This window comes from Hyaena hyaena, unplaced genomic scaffold (assembly GCF_003009895.1).
Source record: "Hyaena hyaena isolate Hyena2069 unplaced genomic scaffold, ASM300989v1 scaffold_682, whole genome shotgun sequence".
In the NCBI taxonomy this organism is placed as follows: Eukaryota; Metazoa; Chordata; class Mammalia; order Carnivora; family Hyaenidae; genus Hyaena; species Hyaena hyaena.
In genome coordinates this window covers 123,802-141,302 of record NW_024081315.1, presented here as the reverse complement: position 1 = coordinate 141,302, position 17,501 = coordinate 123,802, and the positions used below count along the sequence as shown (strand labels likewise).

The window sequence follows — 17,501 nt, the reverse complement described above, 5'->3', positions numbered from 1 at the left end:
AGCACAGAGCCCAACGTGGGGCTCAGACCCATGAAGAATGATGAGATCATGACCTGAGCCAAAGTCTGATGCTTAACCAACTAAGCTACCCAGGCACCCTTTGTTTATGATTTCTAAAATGAAAAAAGTCTGATTTAATATTGAGGTGTTTGAATTTTTTTTAGTCAAAAATGGGACACCTGGAATGCAGTATGTACATAGGGATGGAAATGAAAGGACAGTGTGTTCAAGCCACTTTGTCAGTATCTTATTTATTCATGTATTCATCTCGCCATTGATTGATGTACCAGGAGATGGCATTAAGATGGTAACAGGCATGATGCTTGGTTCCAGGAGCTTATGACTAGATATGGTAGGGAGTACAGAAGGAGGAAGTGTAGCCATGAGTCTGTTATCTCTGTTGTAGACCTCTGAAGAAAAAAGAAAGAGTAGCAACAATTCAATTCTTTCCAGATACTAATGTAAGTGTGAAGAAAAAGTGACATATTTCTGATGGCATGAAGGAAATCATCTTAACTGCTTCTTTCCTAGGAGAGAAAAACTAAGATCTCATTTGTATTCATGACCTTTATAATTTTTTTTTTTACAAGAAACATAACATTGAAGAAAAGATTTAGGAGGCAAAAAGTTACCTATCTACCTATAGTCCTCACAAAGCCATTCCTGTATTTGCTTGTCAGTAGGCACATTTCGACCACCTTGCCAAAAACTGCCTGGATTCTAGTAGTACAAATACAAGGTGAAAAGGTGACTAGTAAATGCATGTGCAATCAATTGCTATAACTGTTACTCCACCGAGCACAACAATTGTGTTCCCTAATAGTATAAAACAATACTGAAAACAAGCAAAAGTATCAACTAAAGAATTATCAAGAGTATAAATGGATTTGCTTAAAAGTTAAAGGATGTTTACACCATACTTCTGTCACAACATATTGATTTCTTAATTTTTTTTAATTATTGGCCCAATTTAAGGATCTAAATTGCCTAGATTATCTCTATTGTTTTTAAATACCAAAGAAAATTCAGCTGCCAAAATTGTTTGCATTGTCTTCCCCCTTCTTTTTCAATCCATCTGAAACCATTCAGTTCAAAAGACAGTAGGAGGTGCTGAAGAGTGCAGACCTCTTCACAGAAGTGGGGGCCGTAGGCCCAGAGCAGAGTGTGTAAGCTGTCCTTGTGGAGGAGGCCTATGAGCAGTGTGGTCTCCTGCATCCCGAATGTGGTGGAAAGGGCATTCCCGCAGAGGGCTGAGCACGTGAGGAGGGGTCTCTGAGGGAGTGCAGAGAGGAGCAGCAATAAAAGATTGGGTACTTCCAGAGGATTGATCTAATAAGTAGATAATATTAAGGTTAATGGGAGCTAGATTTTGTGTTATCTACAAAGAACTGAAAAAGGGGAAAGAATATACCCCCATGGTGTTTTAAAATAGGAGACATTGTTGTGAACTCATGGTTTCCAACAGATAAGTAGATATAGAAATAATTTTAAATGTAGTAAATAATAATATAGTGTTTGTATCCTTTCCATAGTTTGTTTAATACCACATTCTTTGCATTTTTGTGCTGTTTCGTGGTGATTTCACTATTTAAAATGGCCCATAAGAGTAGTACTGAAATGTTGTGTAGCGTAAGAAGGCTCTCATGTGCCTTATGAAGAAGATACATTTGTTGGATAAGCTTCATTCAGCTTTGAGTTATAGCAGTATTGGCTGGGGGTTCAATGCCAGTTATATGGTGTTCTTCAACACCATGTGAAACAATCTTATATGTTGATCAGGTAATGAAAATGTTGTGACCACAGGCTCACAGGAACCTAGCCCTGTTTTTCACTTAGGAACAATGTCTTACTATTCACTAATTTAATGTTCACAACGACTTTGTAGAACATAAACTACTGTGAAGCATGAGAATTGACTGTACATTGTTTCAGAGTACCTCCCTACAACATGTTTAGTAATTACAGAACAGAAAGAAGTAACTTTGGAGAAGACTGGCAGCTGGTTAAGGTGAATATCATCAGTAATAGTACAAGTCATAGTCGTATGCCACCTGAGAGTGTGTACTGAGAATAGTATCCCTTCTATGTTATTCAGCCAAAACACCATAATCTGAATTTAATTATGAGACAACATCAGACAACCCAAATTGAGGACTATTCTAAAAAATAGCCTGAAATCTTCAAAATTATAAGAATTAAGAGTTTCATTTTGAAGGAGACTAAAAACTCACAAAGCCTAAATATAACACAAGGTTCTGACTAGATCCTTTTGGTATAAAGAACATTATTTAGACAGTGGTGAGCCTGCAGTGGAGTCTAGGGTTAAACAGTAAAGTACCAGTGTTAATTTCCTGAATTTGATGGTCGTGTTATGCTTCCGTAAGAGAAGATTTGTAGGAACTACTTTAAGTATGCTTGGGGGTGTTGGGACATTTGTTCCCAATTCTCCATCAAATAATTTAGGGAAAAAGTTATTTGTACTACACTTGGGACTTTTTCTATAACTTTAGGATTGTTTCCAAAAATGTAAATTAATACAATAGAAAACAAAGATATAATAAGTAGTATTAACAAAGACAAAAGAAAATGATTATTTGCATTTAACCGACTTGAGCAACTAGATATGTGAAGATACTACTCCCCAATAGCAGAGCATGGCAACAAATCTCTCTGTTGTGTTGACCTCAACTTAATGATAGTGATCCTGTCAGCTCTGAGTACCTGAGGCACTCACCTGGCCCTTATTACTCATAGTGAGTCCCAACAGACATTTCCCCCATGGAGGCCATGTTGCTGGGCCAGCCCTTATGCTGCTTATCATAATAGCAGAGCACACTTCAGTAAAAAACCATCAGGGGGACTTTGAGAAACAACATTTAAATTTGTTTAAATGTTTATTTTTGAGAGGCAGAGCGTTAGCAGCGAAGGGGCAGAAAGACAGGGAGACACAGAATCCGAAGCAGTTTCCAGGCTGTCAGCACAGAGCCTGATGCAGGGCTTGAACTCACGAGCCACAAGGTCATGACCTGAGCCAAAGTCAGACATTTAACGAACTGAACCACCCAGGCTTCCCGAGAAACAACATTTATTACTCAGATGTCCTGGAGGGTACCCAGCAAACCTGAGGGGTACACAGTGAGGTTGTGGGGTAAGGAGGGAAAGGCAGGAACCTGGGCCTCTGCCTTTATTTGGATACAAGAGCATAGTGTCTAGGGCTTTGTGGGTTCAATCTTTATTGGTTAATTTAAAGAATATGAATGGGAAGTAGGGTGTGATAAGGAAGAAATGAGGCCACTCAGATGGTCAGTTATCTAGGTTACCCAAGGCTTTGTGAAAGAGGGAACTTACTAGGGGGAAAGGCAGCCTCATTCCTTACCTGGTTGTTTAGCAAGTAGCTGGCAATGTGTTTATTCAGGATGGATTTCTTCTGACATCAAAAGCTTAATGTTAAGCACTTATACTACAGAAAGCACTTATGCTACAGGGCAGCCAGAGAGCACTGAAGATCATACTTCCCAGCAGCAGAGAATGGCAGCAAATATCACAGAGTAGATAGAAATTTCACAGCCATAAACACCATAGTTTTCTTACAAAAGTAACAAGGTGTATCTCACACAGACGAAGAATGTGCATTTTCCCCTTTCACTTTCAGCTTTAAGTTTTGTACTGCTGTACCACTGAGTCAAAAGCAACAGAGACATTGCTATAACATTAAAAGCTTAATTTTATAGATCATGAAATATCACCATAGGACATTATCCTGGCCTACCACCAACTGAGAAGATAAGGACTTTGAGAAAACAAGAGCAGCAGAAATAATCTCTATAGAATCATTGTAAAGGGGTCATGACTGGAAGAATTAAGAGCATGTGCGTTATATAACCAAAAGTTGTATGCTGAGAAGGGCATAATATTGTGGATAACCAACCTGAGGTTGATGAAAGAAACCTCCCTGTTCTCAGTTCTCCTGTGATGACCCCATTACAGCTCTCTGGAGGATCGGGCAGTGGAAGAGTTCCTCAGCTCTGATGCCAAGAGGCCAGACTGTCAGTTCTACTTCCCTGTCAGTACATCACTTAAGAGATTTATGCAGGACAAGTATATGGGTGGGTATAGGCTTAAGATTTCAAAGTGACACTCTCTTATTACTTTACAAAGGGGGGGGGTGGAATTAAAACTTAATGGGATGCTGTAAAACAAGACATACAAACTCTTTAAAAAATGTGGAATTAGTAATGTCTCAGACTCCCTCAGAATTTATTTCAAGATAGTGATGACTCAGTTCCTAACACAGCAAGTGTGTTTGGTGGAGAGAGACATTCAGGGCCTACCTGTGATGTCAGATTTTCGTGCTTTGTGACTGAGACTTCACTTAATTGTGAACACAGTTATTTTCTAGGAGTTTTAGAATAAAGATTAAAATCTTTATGATACTTTCTATTTTACTTTTATATTTTTTGCATTTTTAATATAACTATGCTATCATTAAACAAGTTTCCATTAGAATCCTTTTGTTTTATGTAGCTTACTGTGGACTAATGTTCAGTAAAGCATTTGTTCCCTGTAAGCATGGACAGAATTCCTTCAAATATGTTACCTTATGTTTTGCATTGAATATTGCTAAACGAGTCCTGTGGCTTCCTACAGAGGAATTCATTCAGATTTATATTTTATTTACATACTTTCTTTGTATATACCACATAAAAATTATTCAAATTTATTTTATATTGACGTGTTTTCTGTTATCAATAATTACTGAAATTCTGGCCTAGACTTTCACAGTATTGAGAGTAGCAAGTGTTTCTGTGTACCACCATTCATTGATCCCAATACATTTCTTTCTGAGAATGTGATTTTATACTTTTTTCCAACAGTTTGTACAATACTACTAATTGTCGAGAACTTATATTTTTACTTAATTTCTAGCCATACAGTACTGTATTTATGTGAACAAAATAATTTCTTTATAAGCCTGCTTTAAAAATACTTTCAAAATACATATTACTATATATAAGTAATACTATTTTTTTAAAAATTTCCTTGTATAATTGAAATTCATCTTTACACAGCAATACATTTTATACACTGGCAAATATTCCATTTACATTTTTGTGTCCATTTCTTATTAAAGGCTTAGAGTAATCCTCATAGGTATAATTTTAATGACAGCACAGTAGTCTAGCATTTTATCTCACTTAGTAAACTGTTCCCTAAGGTTGCTTCCAGCCTTCTTTTTTTTCTTTAATCATTTTTTCATGTTCATTACTTATTGAACTGATCTACGTTTCACCTTTTCCAAAATGTAAAGTTAAATAGGACTTTAAGGGGGTGCCTGGCTAGCTCAATCCAGAAGCCCCACATTAGGTGTCGAGATTCCTTTAAAAAAAAAGCTTTAAAAATAAAGGCTTTAAAAGTCCTGTTAACACATTTAGTGAGTACCAAACTAGGAACTAATGAGTACTAATCTGTTCAGGACCGAAGGGACTTCCTTGGTTTCTTTGGACAAAAATCCCCCATTGACTAAAGGCTATACAAATAGTTGTCACTTTATTAAACTCTGAATTGCACAAAACTCCATTAGGCAGGAGAAGTGGCCAGGATAGAAGGACGTGGGTTGTGGGGGCAGCCAGTCTATAGGGGATGACTAGGCTGGAGGCCAAGGTTCAGGTCCAGGACCTGCAGGCAAAAGCAGGCTGAGAAGTCTAGAGGCAGAGGTTAGTGCATTTATCCAAAGCCCTTCCTTTCCAGTTTCTAGGATGCCGATGCTTTCCTCAAGCAAGGTTTTTTTTGTTTTGTTTTGTTTTGTTTGCAGTCAATTATCCTGACCTCCATTACAGCTAAAATTCTCCACTACAGCTGAAAAGTAGCACCTTTTATTTTTGATGAAGTAATCTATTAGAGTAGTATAATCTAGGAGAAGGATTACTCATGATAAAGGAACTAAGTAAGCATCTTTGTATGATGATGAATATATTTTCTGGAACAAGGGGAGTATAAATGAATGTTACAGTGTTTGCTGTGTATGTTGATATGGTTTTCCAAAGGGATTAGGATAATCTACCAATTTAGAGTAATAGTTATCTCCATAGAATTGGATACTTACGTTTTTTATTTACCTAGAGGTTTTAATTTGTATTTCTGTAGTTATTAATGAAGATTAACATTTTCTTCATGTAACTGATTATTATTTGTGTTTCTTCTGAAGTCAGTTGTCTGTTTATGTATAATTTGCCATTCAAGAATTTGGATCATAAAGTAGATGGTGCTTTTTATTGCAATAGCCCAAATAAAATTTCATTAATTTTACCTTTATCTTGCAGAGCCCTTTTGAATTATCTTCATTCCTTGACAAATGCAAAGGCTAGGGAGACAAAAAGCCATGTCCATGTTCACATAGTACACTTCACACTTAGTAATAGTCTGATAGCTGTGTTTTTGTAAAACAAGTTCATGTCTCTGCTTAAAAACCTTTAAATTCCATTTACTAATGTTTATATTTGGTTATAGCTCAAATTTGATATATCCAGACCTCTAGAAAGAAACTAGTGGAGGGACTCCTGGGTGGCTCAGTCGGTTAAGCGTCGGACGTCGGCTCAGGTCATGATCTCGCAGTTCATGGGTTTGAGCCCCGTGTTGGGGCTGTCAGCCCAGAGACTGGAGCCTGCTCTTGATTCTTTGTCTCCATCTCTTTATGCCTCCCTTCCCCACTCACGTTCTGTCTTTCTCTCTCTCTCTCAAAAATAAATAAACATTTAAAAACTGGTATCAATAGCTGGATGGCAAAATTTTGAAAATAGGAGTGCTAAGGAAAGTTTTAGTGGGTAACTCAAACATTATATACAAACGTGTACTAGAGAAGGCTGGATCTCTAGACAGTGTTAAGTGACTAAGAAACCTGATGTGGGAAGAGAGAATCATATGGTTTTGACTTAACATTCCTTCTAGCTTCAGTTTTAAACTTTTAGAGCAGTTCTGAGAATGTAGAAAACTGATAAAGAAACTTTGGCAAAGGTGAAAAGCCTCCTCCCAGAGTATAGAATCTGGGTAATTTTAATAATTAGAGTTTATTTTTGTTTTATTCATAGTAAAGGAAAATCATACATGCCTTTGTGCTCTGTGCCTTTAGGATCTAGCTCTTCCTGTGTAGGTTCATCCAGCGACAACTTCTGCCAGGTACAGGCAGCCAGTATACTTAGTATTGACTTATGAAGTTAAACATACAGAGAGAAGAAAATTTTTTTCAGACAGGTGTTAGAAGGCAGGGACAGAGGAAGGAAAGTAGGGGAGCACATATTTCAAATGAAAACCAGTGCTTTATACTTGGCTTTTTAAAAATACTATATTTTACATTACTGGATATTTTTGTAATGAATGTAATGAATACATTACTGGATATTTTTAATTGGACATTTTCCCCACCTTTTTAAAACTAATTTACATTTTTAACTTTATGACAGTTGGGTCAGTAACATCTTATTGGGTATTTTTATGAAACAGTATTCTAATAGTGATTCTGTATTGCCACCCTGAAGGGTGCAATGAATGATTAAATGTAAGATTCTGTCCAGACACTTGAAGGAGCCGCAGGAAAGTGCTGCTTGCCTGCAGGCTATTTGACAGCTGTCGGCTGTGATGTGATATTTAAATCACTGTGAAGCATTAGAATAGGAATACCAATTTGCAACCAAAACATGCTTCTGAAGGTTGAGAAACTTCAAACCAAAAAAGCTCTAGACATCACTTTGAAAGGGTTTTGATGAGCAAATTGCAAATATTAGCACCTCTGAGCTTAAAATGTTACCTGTTGAAATAGAAAAGTGAATAAATATTCTTGAATGTAATCTCTCCAAGCCAAAAAAGTGAAACTAGATTGAAACAAATTGAGAAACCTAAAAATAATTTTAACTCCTACCTAGCTGGAGTTCAGATGGTCAGTAATCTCACCTGGGCTTTGAACTCCTAGAAGACTATAACAATATCTATTTATCTTTTATATTCCAGATTACTTACTGCACTACTTTATGTATAGAAGATGCTCAGGATATATAGAATTCTGGCTCTTCATTTTCATTGAAAAAGACCTTATCACTGAAAGTGGAGATTGCCACATTTCTATTCCTTAATGAGGAAGAACTAGCATCTGGCATATTCTAAGCATGTCACTGCCAGTAAACCCGTGTTGCATTTTTGTAGTGACAGACATAAATTTAAGGACATTTGCTAATTGTCTATATCATTATAAAGCCCTGTATTATTAGGTCCTCTCTGAGCTGTGCTTTGTGGTAATCAAGGCCAGCATCTGGGACATGCGACCTGTGTAGTCTCATAGGGCCTTGAACTTGGCTTAATGTTTTGCTTTTGCCATCTTGAAATTATTGATAATCTCTTAACAAGAGCCTCTTGTCATTTGTACTAGACCCCACAAATTATTAGCCAGCCCTGCTGGTAATTCTTTCTGTCATATAATTTTGCTTGACAACACTATATGATAAAGCCTATCCTTTACAGTTTACTTCCTTTGAGAATTTTAGGGTCTCTTAAAAGTACTGGATCATTATTGAAAATACTTGTAGAGCCCATCTTCCTTGTCCTTCCCATGTCTCCTTCCCATCACCTGTAGAGGTAATGCCAGGGAGGCATTAACCACAGCATATCTGCCATCTGAAGAAAGGGAGAGTAAAGGTAGGGAGTACAGTGGTAGCAGCGTGAGTAGTTAGGAGATGGGTTACATTAGCAATTATTTGATCCAGCAAAAAAGTAAATATATTAAAGATAACAGAGCCAGATTTCTCACTGTCTGAAGGGATTTATAAACACTGAAAGGCAGAAAGTTGAGTACTGGATTAGAATTGTAATTATCAGCATAAACTCATGGGTTGTTTTTTTTAGTTTACGTATAGGAATAGTTATAGACATATGTTTATATGTATATATGAATGCCTGTATGTACATACATATATGAATGTGTGTGTGTATACACATAATACATAAATTTCTTGGTTGTTTATACTGAGAGAGTCTAGAGACCATGATACCTCAGTAGTAATGAGCATAGTGAGTGCCCAGATCTTGATTCCTAAATACCATTCTCCACTTAAAGGAATCAGGGCTGCTTGGAAAAATGGCCAGTCCAGGGCTGGGGCAGCAAATATAACAAGATAAATGAGGAACATCTTGTTGTTCCAGAAAGTAAGGAAATATCTAAGGAATAGGAACATGTCAAAAGGACCTAGAAGCCAGCCTGAATACACACCTACTGACCAAATCTAATTTAAGCAACAAAATAAGTAACATTAGTATCAGATTACAACTCTGAATAAAATAGGAATCTATGAACTCATGAAAAAATGGAGAAGAGGAAGTTCTTCCTTACAAGCCCAACTAAGAAATGCAGAAGGGAATAGATAATCACCAGTTTGACAGCCATCACAGAGATGGTGAAACAAGAGGGAGCAGTGTATTTGTTAGACTAGTAGTTGAAGGGTTGATGAGCAACAAGATATTTTTCTGATACTGTGTGCTTGTTTCAGCTCACACACCTTAAACAGGCATCCTATTTGCAATCTACTTCACCCATTTTTCACATTTTTGCCCTTTGTGTTGATTTTGCTGTTTAAAGTGGCCCCAGGCGTAGTGCTAAAGTGCTTTCTGTCTAGCAGTCCTAAGCACAAGAAGGCTGTGAAGGGCCTTCTAAAGAAAACAAATATTAGATAAACTTCATTAAAGCCTGAATTATACTGCTACTAGCCACAAGTACTATGTTAATAAATCAGTTATATGTTAAATAAACTCTCTCTAAAAAGAAACACACATAAAACAGGGTTATTTATTGATCAGTTGAAGAAAATGTGACCAGAGGCTCACAGAAACCTATCCCTGAATTTTCTGCAGGAGCTGTGTTTAAATGTTTGTGAATTCAGTGTTCAAGGTATCTTTACAGAATCTGAGTGCAAGAGAATAACAAGAATCAAATATATCTGTCATATAATGGGTACTAACAGTGATTGCCATTGGTTTTATCAGATTAATTTCATGTCATGTATAATAGGATTTTAAATTTTACTTTAAGTTGTGAAAGTACAGGTGTTTGTGAGTTATTTATAAAATGTCTCAGGTATAAAAGGGCATTTAGAAGACTTGAACTTTGGTTTATGTAATAGGAAACAACAAAATACTTAAAACAGTATATTTGCACCTTCTTTGCGGAAATAAACCATATGTTTTTTACTTCACTAACCGTCATTTAGTTGCATCTGATTACTAATTTAAAATATATTTGAATTTAAGAAGATAGTTCTGGGGCACCTGGATGGCTTTGTCCATTAAGCATCAGACTCTTGATTTTGGCTCAAGTCATAATCTCGTGGTTCATGAGTTTGAGCCCTGCATCTGTCAGCATGGAGCCTGCCTGGGATTCTCTCTCTCTCCTTCTCTCTCAGCCTGTCCTCCACTCATGCTTTCTCTTTCTCTCAAAATAAATAAACAAACTTAAAAAAAAAAAGAAATTGTAGTTTCAGAGATAGAAAGTTGTTTTTTTTAACCAAAAACTGTAAGTAAACCATATATATTAACTAATCATTCTAAAACTGAACACCCTGGTGTGTCATTGTCTTAAGAATTTTGGCTTATCATTGCTTTATATAGTGTCTAATGGGAACTTCAGTGGCTTCCAGAGCCTAATAGATTTACTGTGTATGGCTTTTAATGTTAATTGATTGGCCTTTGATCCTTTTAAATGAATAAGAAATAGCTTATTAGAATTGAATGGGTGAATTAGCTAATTGTATGTACTTAACATTTGGAGGGATAAGTAAAAAGAGAAGAAAAAGACTCAAGTTAATTCAAAAGCAAAAATGAGAAGAAAGGATATTTGATGTATTCTTCAAGTCTTTCTTCTAATGAAATATTAGACAAAACAAATTGGGGACTTGTCTTTGAATAGGAAACAGATATGCTAAGTATATTCTTAGTTCAGATTTTTTTTTAACTTTTATCTTTAGATGCAGATTTTTGTCTAGAAGAGGGTGTTTTGGGGGGGGGGGGCGCTACCAAAATAGAATTCATAACTTCAGGTTTTGATTGGAATCTCAGCTGTATTAATATCAGGAAATAAAATTTTCTCCTCTCATTTTTAGACAGGCTGTTACTCTTCTAATGCAGGGTTGTTTCTAATTTAGATTTCTAGGAAACCAGGGAAAGTATATTCTTTTTGAATCCAGTTGTTGGCTAAGCCAGGCCTTTGAGCTTCCTGGCGACTTGTGTGGGAAAGTGTTTCTAAGCTATCAATAAAGCAGTGCATTAATAATAATTGTTATTTTGAGGCACCTAGGTGGCTCATTCAGTTAAGTGTCCAACTTGATTTCAGCTCAGGTGATGAGCTCATGGTCTTGGGATCGATCCCACCCATCAGGCTCCACGCTGAAGCTTAGAGCCTGCTTGGGATTCACTCTTTCCCTCTCTCTCTTTGCCCCTCCCCAGTGCTCTCTCATACTCATGTGTGTGCACATTCTCTCTCTCTCTCTCAAAAATAAACATTTTAAAACTTATTATTATTTTTCCTCTTTAAACATATTGCATTTTATTTTTTTAAAAAAATCTATTTCTTATTTTGTTTAGTACATATATCTCTTCAGCCAGAGATCATTACTGATGGTTATCAGGCATTTGTTTCACACTTTGTTAATTTTATAAAATGATTTTCATCAGGTATTTCTCACAAAAGCCCTGAGTGGTAGGTGAAAATCATGATTCCACGGATGGGAAAACTGAGGGACAGAGAAGCCCTGAGCCTTACCTCCTGGTTAGAATATCCTGCTTCTCTGATCTGTGTTGTAGGTTTTTGTATGTTTGGTTTTTTTGTTTCCTTTTTTAAAATATCCCTGCCTTTCTGCTGTAGAGAATGATTTATATATTGCAACAGCTGATGTTTTTCTTCTGCAGAGATATTCCAATGCCCTTAGTCAGCTCAGGAGTAGAGCATGGCAATTTGAGAGAGCTGGCATTTGCAAGAATGAAAGACCTTGGAATACAGGTAAGAGTCCAGCCGTAACTGGTGAGATCAAAATAATCAGAAACACAGGGCACTTAACTTTAATACACACAGACAGACTCACAAGTTTGGTCTGAAAGCTTTCATATACTGCAGGCATTGTTACTAGATGTATGTAAAACATGAAGTGGGAAGTAGTGGTTGCAAAGGCTGCATCCTCTTCCTCGTGCCCCTCTGCTTTCTTCTAAAAGAGTACAAGTTTGTCGATTTAAGGGTTGTTTTTTCTACCTACTCAGGTGCCATCTATGAACTCAACTCTATTTTTTAAATTTTGAAGTTTTTTTTTTTTTTTGAAGTATTGGGGGTTCGGTTCTTGACTAGTGGAGATAGAAGATATGAATATACATTTGAAGAAACCAGGATTATGTGTGTAAAATGATTGATTACCAAACAGTGCTGTTGCCCACATATTCCAATATCCCTTGCCCCACTCCACCCCTATTCAGGTACTTACTTACTTTAGATATTTACTCAACACCTTCTTTCTTCTGGCCTTGAACATGCAGAAGAGGCCAGGAATCTGCAGCTTAACAGTCTCTGCAAATGATTCTTAAATCACAGTAAGGTGATTATGACATAAATTCACAGTGCCCTAGAAACTCCTTCTTAGAGCTACTAAAGAGGAAAAGCCAGAAGCAGGGTCAAGGCCTGAGCAGTGATCCCTGGGCTCTGCCTTCAGCGATTCAGATTCATTAGATCTGGAATAGACCTGTGGGATGTTCTCCCACAGTGCCCTTCTCTGCAAAAAAGAAAAAAAAGAAAGGAAAAAAAAAAAGCACCACAGCAGTCTTTCCAACTTCTAAATGATACCATAAAATGATGAAGATATTTAAAAATTTGGAATTTGCTTTTTACTCTTCTGTATACATATTTTTGGGTTCTACTTACAGTTATAGTTATATACCCTGGGTAAAGCTATTTCCAGATTTTAGGCCATATGTTATTTGGGTATCATGTATTGATCTTTGAATTCTAAGCTTGTTTGTAAAGCATTACTATACTAACTTCATACTTTGTTTTCCTCTATCTTCAGATTTATTAAAGATGGTTTTATTTTTAAATTTAGTTCTTATTATCTCATTGAAAATTATGTCCAAACTCAATTTTGAGCTCAGGGTTTGGTGGAAAGACATAAATAAAAATTGAATTAGTTACCCAGTTTTGTATTTGCCCTTTTCCTCCACTTTTTTTTTCTTCAGTGTCGAGATGTGAGAACCAGAGAGGTTGGAATCCAAGAAATTCATCACAAAGTACGGCCATACCAGGTTAGTTTCTTTATTTTACAGAGAGATTAGGTCCTGTTCATAAATTTTTGTCAAGCCTGGACCCACATTTTCTTACCAACAGGACTAATTCCTAGAAGTTAATAAGTAAACTAAGCAAAGGGTAATTGAGGATCAAATATAGATGTTAAGACAGGAAAGGCAAATATGAGGGTGGCTGAACTGTAGAAGAGATAGGTTAGGAAAACCAAGTCTGAACTTCATTCTAGATCAGCATTGTCCACTAGAACCTTCTGCAGGGTTGCGAATGTTCTGTAATCTTTGCCATTCAATATGGTATCAGTCCATTGTGACATGTGACTGTAAGCACTTAAAAAGTGGCCAGTGCAGCTGAGGAACTGAGTTTTGACTTTTAATTCAAATATAAATAGCTACATACAGCTAGTGGCTACCTTCAGGTAGAGCTGAATGTGATCTGTTTATCTTTGTGTGTACTACAGCTATTAAATTATTGCCCATTGGTGGTAATCAAATAAATAGAGGGCCCTGATCAATAAGGGTTCCACAAAACTTAAGCCTAATGCCTAAAAAGTGTTCTTTGTTTGTAATGAGTTAACTTCTCTCCTGTATACCACTAATGCCTAGCTAGATGCCACACTTTCTGTGGGAATTAGCTATCTTGTGGAAGCCCACTTGAGAAAGATTAGATGATATTTGCATTGATATTTCTGTTCTCAAAGTGCATTGTTTCTTTAATTGATATTTTTAACATCTGAGGCCTTTTGAGGAAAAAAGTAGACCCAAGCACAGTTAATCATTTTTCCAGGTTCTTGTGCAATCCAGTTAGTTAGCAGACATTAAGTTTGAGAGGAAATAAAAGCATTAGTCTGAGTTGTTCACCTCATTACTGGTACAGTCAGCCCATCTTCAGAATGTGTCTGTGTGTGACCATGCCCACATATGTAGGTTTCTCTGTGAATATTCTTATATATTGCTTCTGTACATGCAAAATTCAAGGGCCACTTGAACAACTAGCTGAAGAGTCAAAAGCCAATGTAGATTGGTACCACAGAGCTTCCCCCTATAGGGTACTCCCTCTCCAGTGCTTGAATTTTCTTTAACGTTTAATCTTATAACTAGGCATAATATTTTAAAGGCCCTATGGGATGCCATACTTTCTTAAAATCCCATCAAGGAACAAGTGACCAGTGACACATTTTTTCCCCTAAAAGCAGGTTTTAGTGGAAGAAGTAAAGGCTAGAAAATGAAACCATTGAGGACCTGACATTTTGGGGGCTCAGTGGTGCTCCCAAGAGCTATACATGTGACATAATGTGTAATTTACCTTAGAGACTCTTCATGAAGGATCAGAGATTTAAGTGCATAGAAGCATTTACTGAGCTGGATCTCTGTAAGTAAGAATCTCAAGGTTAATGAAGTTCAAATATTTATGCAATTATACATTTATTTTCCTTTTATAATATTCCATGAACAAGTTATGAGCTCTTTTAGACATTGATATTTGAAAGTAGAAAAGTAAAGAAACATAATTCGTGATTATTCATTATCCTTAATTGTGTCTATTAATCTAAATAAATATTATAATTATAAAAATGAATTTTCTCTAATTTAAAAAACTTTGTGCATGTGGCTTTTTATTAAACAGGTTGAATTGGTAAGGAGAGATTACGTTGCAAATGGTGGCTGGGAAACATTCTTATCATATGAAGACCCAGATCAAGACATTTTGATTGGCCTCCTAAGATTACGAAAGTGTTCAGAAGAAACCTTTCGTTTTGAATTGGTTGGAGGTGTTTCCATAGTTCGAGAGCTACATGTATACGGAAGTGTAGTCCCTGTGAGCAGTCGAGATCCTACTAAGTTTCAGCATCAGGTATCCTGTATTCCATTTCTATTTTACTGTAATTAAAAACTTGCCCAAAGGAGGAAAAGAGAAAAGGAATGGGCAGAGGGAGGGGGCAAAGGCAGAAGAGGAAGGAGGAAGTGGGGAAAGGCAAGGACAGAAACTGAGGAACTAATATTGTATGTTCAGGGATGTTTTCTTTTGGGTGTGAAAGAGGAGGAGCGAGAAACAAATTTGAGACTCAGGTAGAATATAGTATTAGATTGAACCATATGAAATTGCTATTTTTGAAAGTCAGAAATGGCCTAATACCAGCAATTTCCTATGATTCAACTGTGTATTATGAAATCAAAGCAGATGATAATATGAAAGCACTTGTGAAATATTAAAGCTCTTCATAGATGCAGTCTATATCTGACATATAGTATAATTCTATTCCACTCCCCACAAACAACCTAAAAAAACTCAGTCTTTAAAATTTCCAGAAAATGGCTTAAAACCACTATTGGTGGATATAGAGTAGACCCCAAACTTAGTAATTTAAGAATATTGCCTGGTTTCAAAAACCTTTTAGAAATTGTAGGGGTGACTAATAGATCCAAGATTAGATGCCCCAGACTTTATCACCTGGAGATTGCCTAGAGCTCGTTTAAAAAGAGACAGGAAGTTGAGAGGCAATTGCCCCCTTGCTGTGATGGGATTACATCAACCACAGAATACCTTTTGATGGCTTTTGTTGCAAAATTATTCCCTTTTTTACTAGTCTGCTAGTGTATTTTTGGTATAATTGAATGGTTTTTCTTACTCCCATGCATTTTTTTTTTTTGGTCACTCTTATTTTAGCAGATTTTAGTAATTACTAAATATTAGCCTTTTTGTTGTACGGAACCCTCTTAATGACTTCCTTCCTTCTCAGTTCCCTAACCACATCCTGTGCTCCTTCCAGGGATTTGGCATGCTTCTGATGGAGGAGGCAGAAAGAATAGCTAGAGAAGAACACGGATCTGGGAAAATAGCTGTTATATCAGGTAACTGATATAAAATTCAGGATTCATTCACATTTTAACTTTGTATCACAGTTAAAACTATCTCAGCCCTCTCTTGCCCCTATTTGTGATTAATCAGAATTGGGCAGAGTACAACAGTGAAAGACTTGTGCTCACACACAGAATTCCTATAAGCAGTCTGGTGGAGTAGAGCTTTCAGAAGCATGGAGTGGCAAGACCATGAATCAGTGTCCTATCTTCCTTGCTGTCACACCAGTCATCTGTTTCCCCCACTAGTCATCGTGGTCACTTCCTCTCTTGTGCTTTGTGCCCAGTTAGTCTGTCTGGGAAAATGAAATTTGGTGATATAGATCCAAGGAAAAGTAAACCTGTGTGGCTGTTATCAATACTGTTGTTCAGAAAGCTAAAATGGAACCTCAGTTGCCAGTACAAGATATTTAAAGACAAAGTTCTTTGCTCCTTAAATATTGTTCTCAGTGACTTTGCTTCAGGGAACAGCTTTCCCTTCCTTGTAACTTTCCCCATATTCTGTGTGGGACATCAGATAACTGGGGAAGTGGGCACAAAAAGGAAATTCTAGTGTGAGAGAAAAGAAATAATATATATACCATTTCACTCCTACTTTTTGGTACTATATCCCAAAAATTGCTATTCCTAATAAGCTAATGTGGTAAAAGCCATGATTAGAACATGGGTTGTTTCTCCTCCAGGTCTATTTTCCCATTACAAAACATGCTCCATTCTTAAAGGCAGATTATTTTCTTTTAAAATCTTTTAAATAATCTTTTCTGAAAACGAAAGTTGAAATGAGTTTTTAAAAAATCAGTAAGTTTTTGCTAATCAATAAATCAACACCCTTGCCCAGGTTTTTAATGTAACAACCCAGGCTCGCTTAATCATTTAGTCTGGCTATGGTTTTTTGCATTATCCAGATTAATAAAACATTTCTTAACATGGGTAGGTCTATATATTTTTCTCTATTACCCTTAATTTCACTAAAAAGAGGCTCACCTGATTGATACTGATATTTGTAATAAAACATGTTTACCTCTCAGTTGTCTAACCTGTGGCTGTCCAGAAGTCAGCCTTTCCTGCTCCCCGGAGAGGGAGACTTATTCTACACACACACCTCTGAAGGGTTGTGAGCACCTGAAATTTCAGTGGTCCCTTTCGCTTGAGCACTGTCAGTATGTTCAGCACAGTACTTCTCAAGCTTTAATGTGCTTGTACATCACCCAGGGGTACTGTTAAAATGCAGATTCAGGGGGCGCCTGGGTGGCTCAGTCTGTTAAGCGTCTCACTTTGGCTTAGGTCATAATCTTACAGTTTGTGAGTTCGAGCCCTACATCGGTCTCTGT

At 36.8% G+C, this 17,501-nt stretch overlaps 1 protein-coding gene and 1 long non-coding RNA gene across 3 annotated transcripts in view; one reads left to right on the top strand and one right to left on the bottom strand.

Moving 5' to 3' along the window:
• The window catches only part of ELP3 (elongator acetyltransferase complex subunit 3), an 84,931-nt gene that overhangs the window by 51,132 nt on the left and 16,298 nt on the right, over positions 1-17,501 (top strand). Inside the window, exons 11-14 of the mRNA XM_039217370.1 lie at positions 11,941-12,031; positions 13,249-13,314; positions 14,939-15,166; positions 16,083-16,164. Coding sequence (XP_039073301.1) covers positions 11,941-12,031; positions 13,249-13,314; positions 14,939-15,166; positions 16,083-16,164 — 467 coding nt within the window. The remainder of the gene's footprint in view (positions 1-11,940; positions 12,032-13,248; positions 13,315-14,938; positions 15,167-16,082; positions 16,165-17,501) is intronic.
• On the bottom strand, positions 239-17,382 carry LOC120220302. 2 transcript variants are annotated; one of them, XR_005525531.1, is made up of 6 exons: positions 17,192-17,382; positions 16,300-16,466; positions 14,618-14,681; positions 12,508-12,788; positions 6,308-6,361; positions 239-410 (listed from the first exon to the last, which is right to left on the bottom strand). It is a non-coding gene; the product is annotated as an uncharacterized LOC120220302 (long non-coding RNA). The 2 variants fall into 2 exon arrangements; XR_005525532.1 differs by having other exon boundaries at positions 16,300-16,462.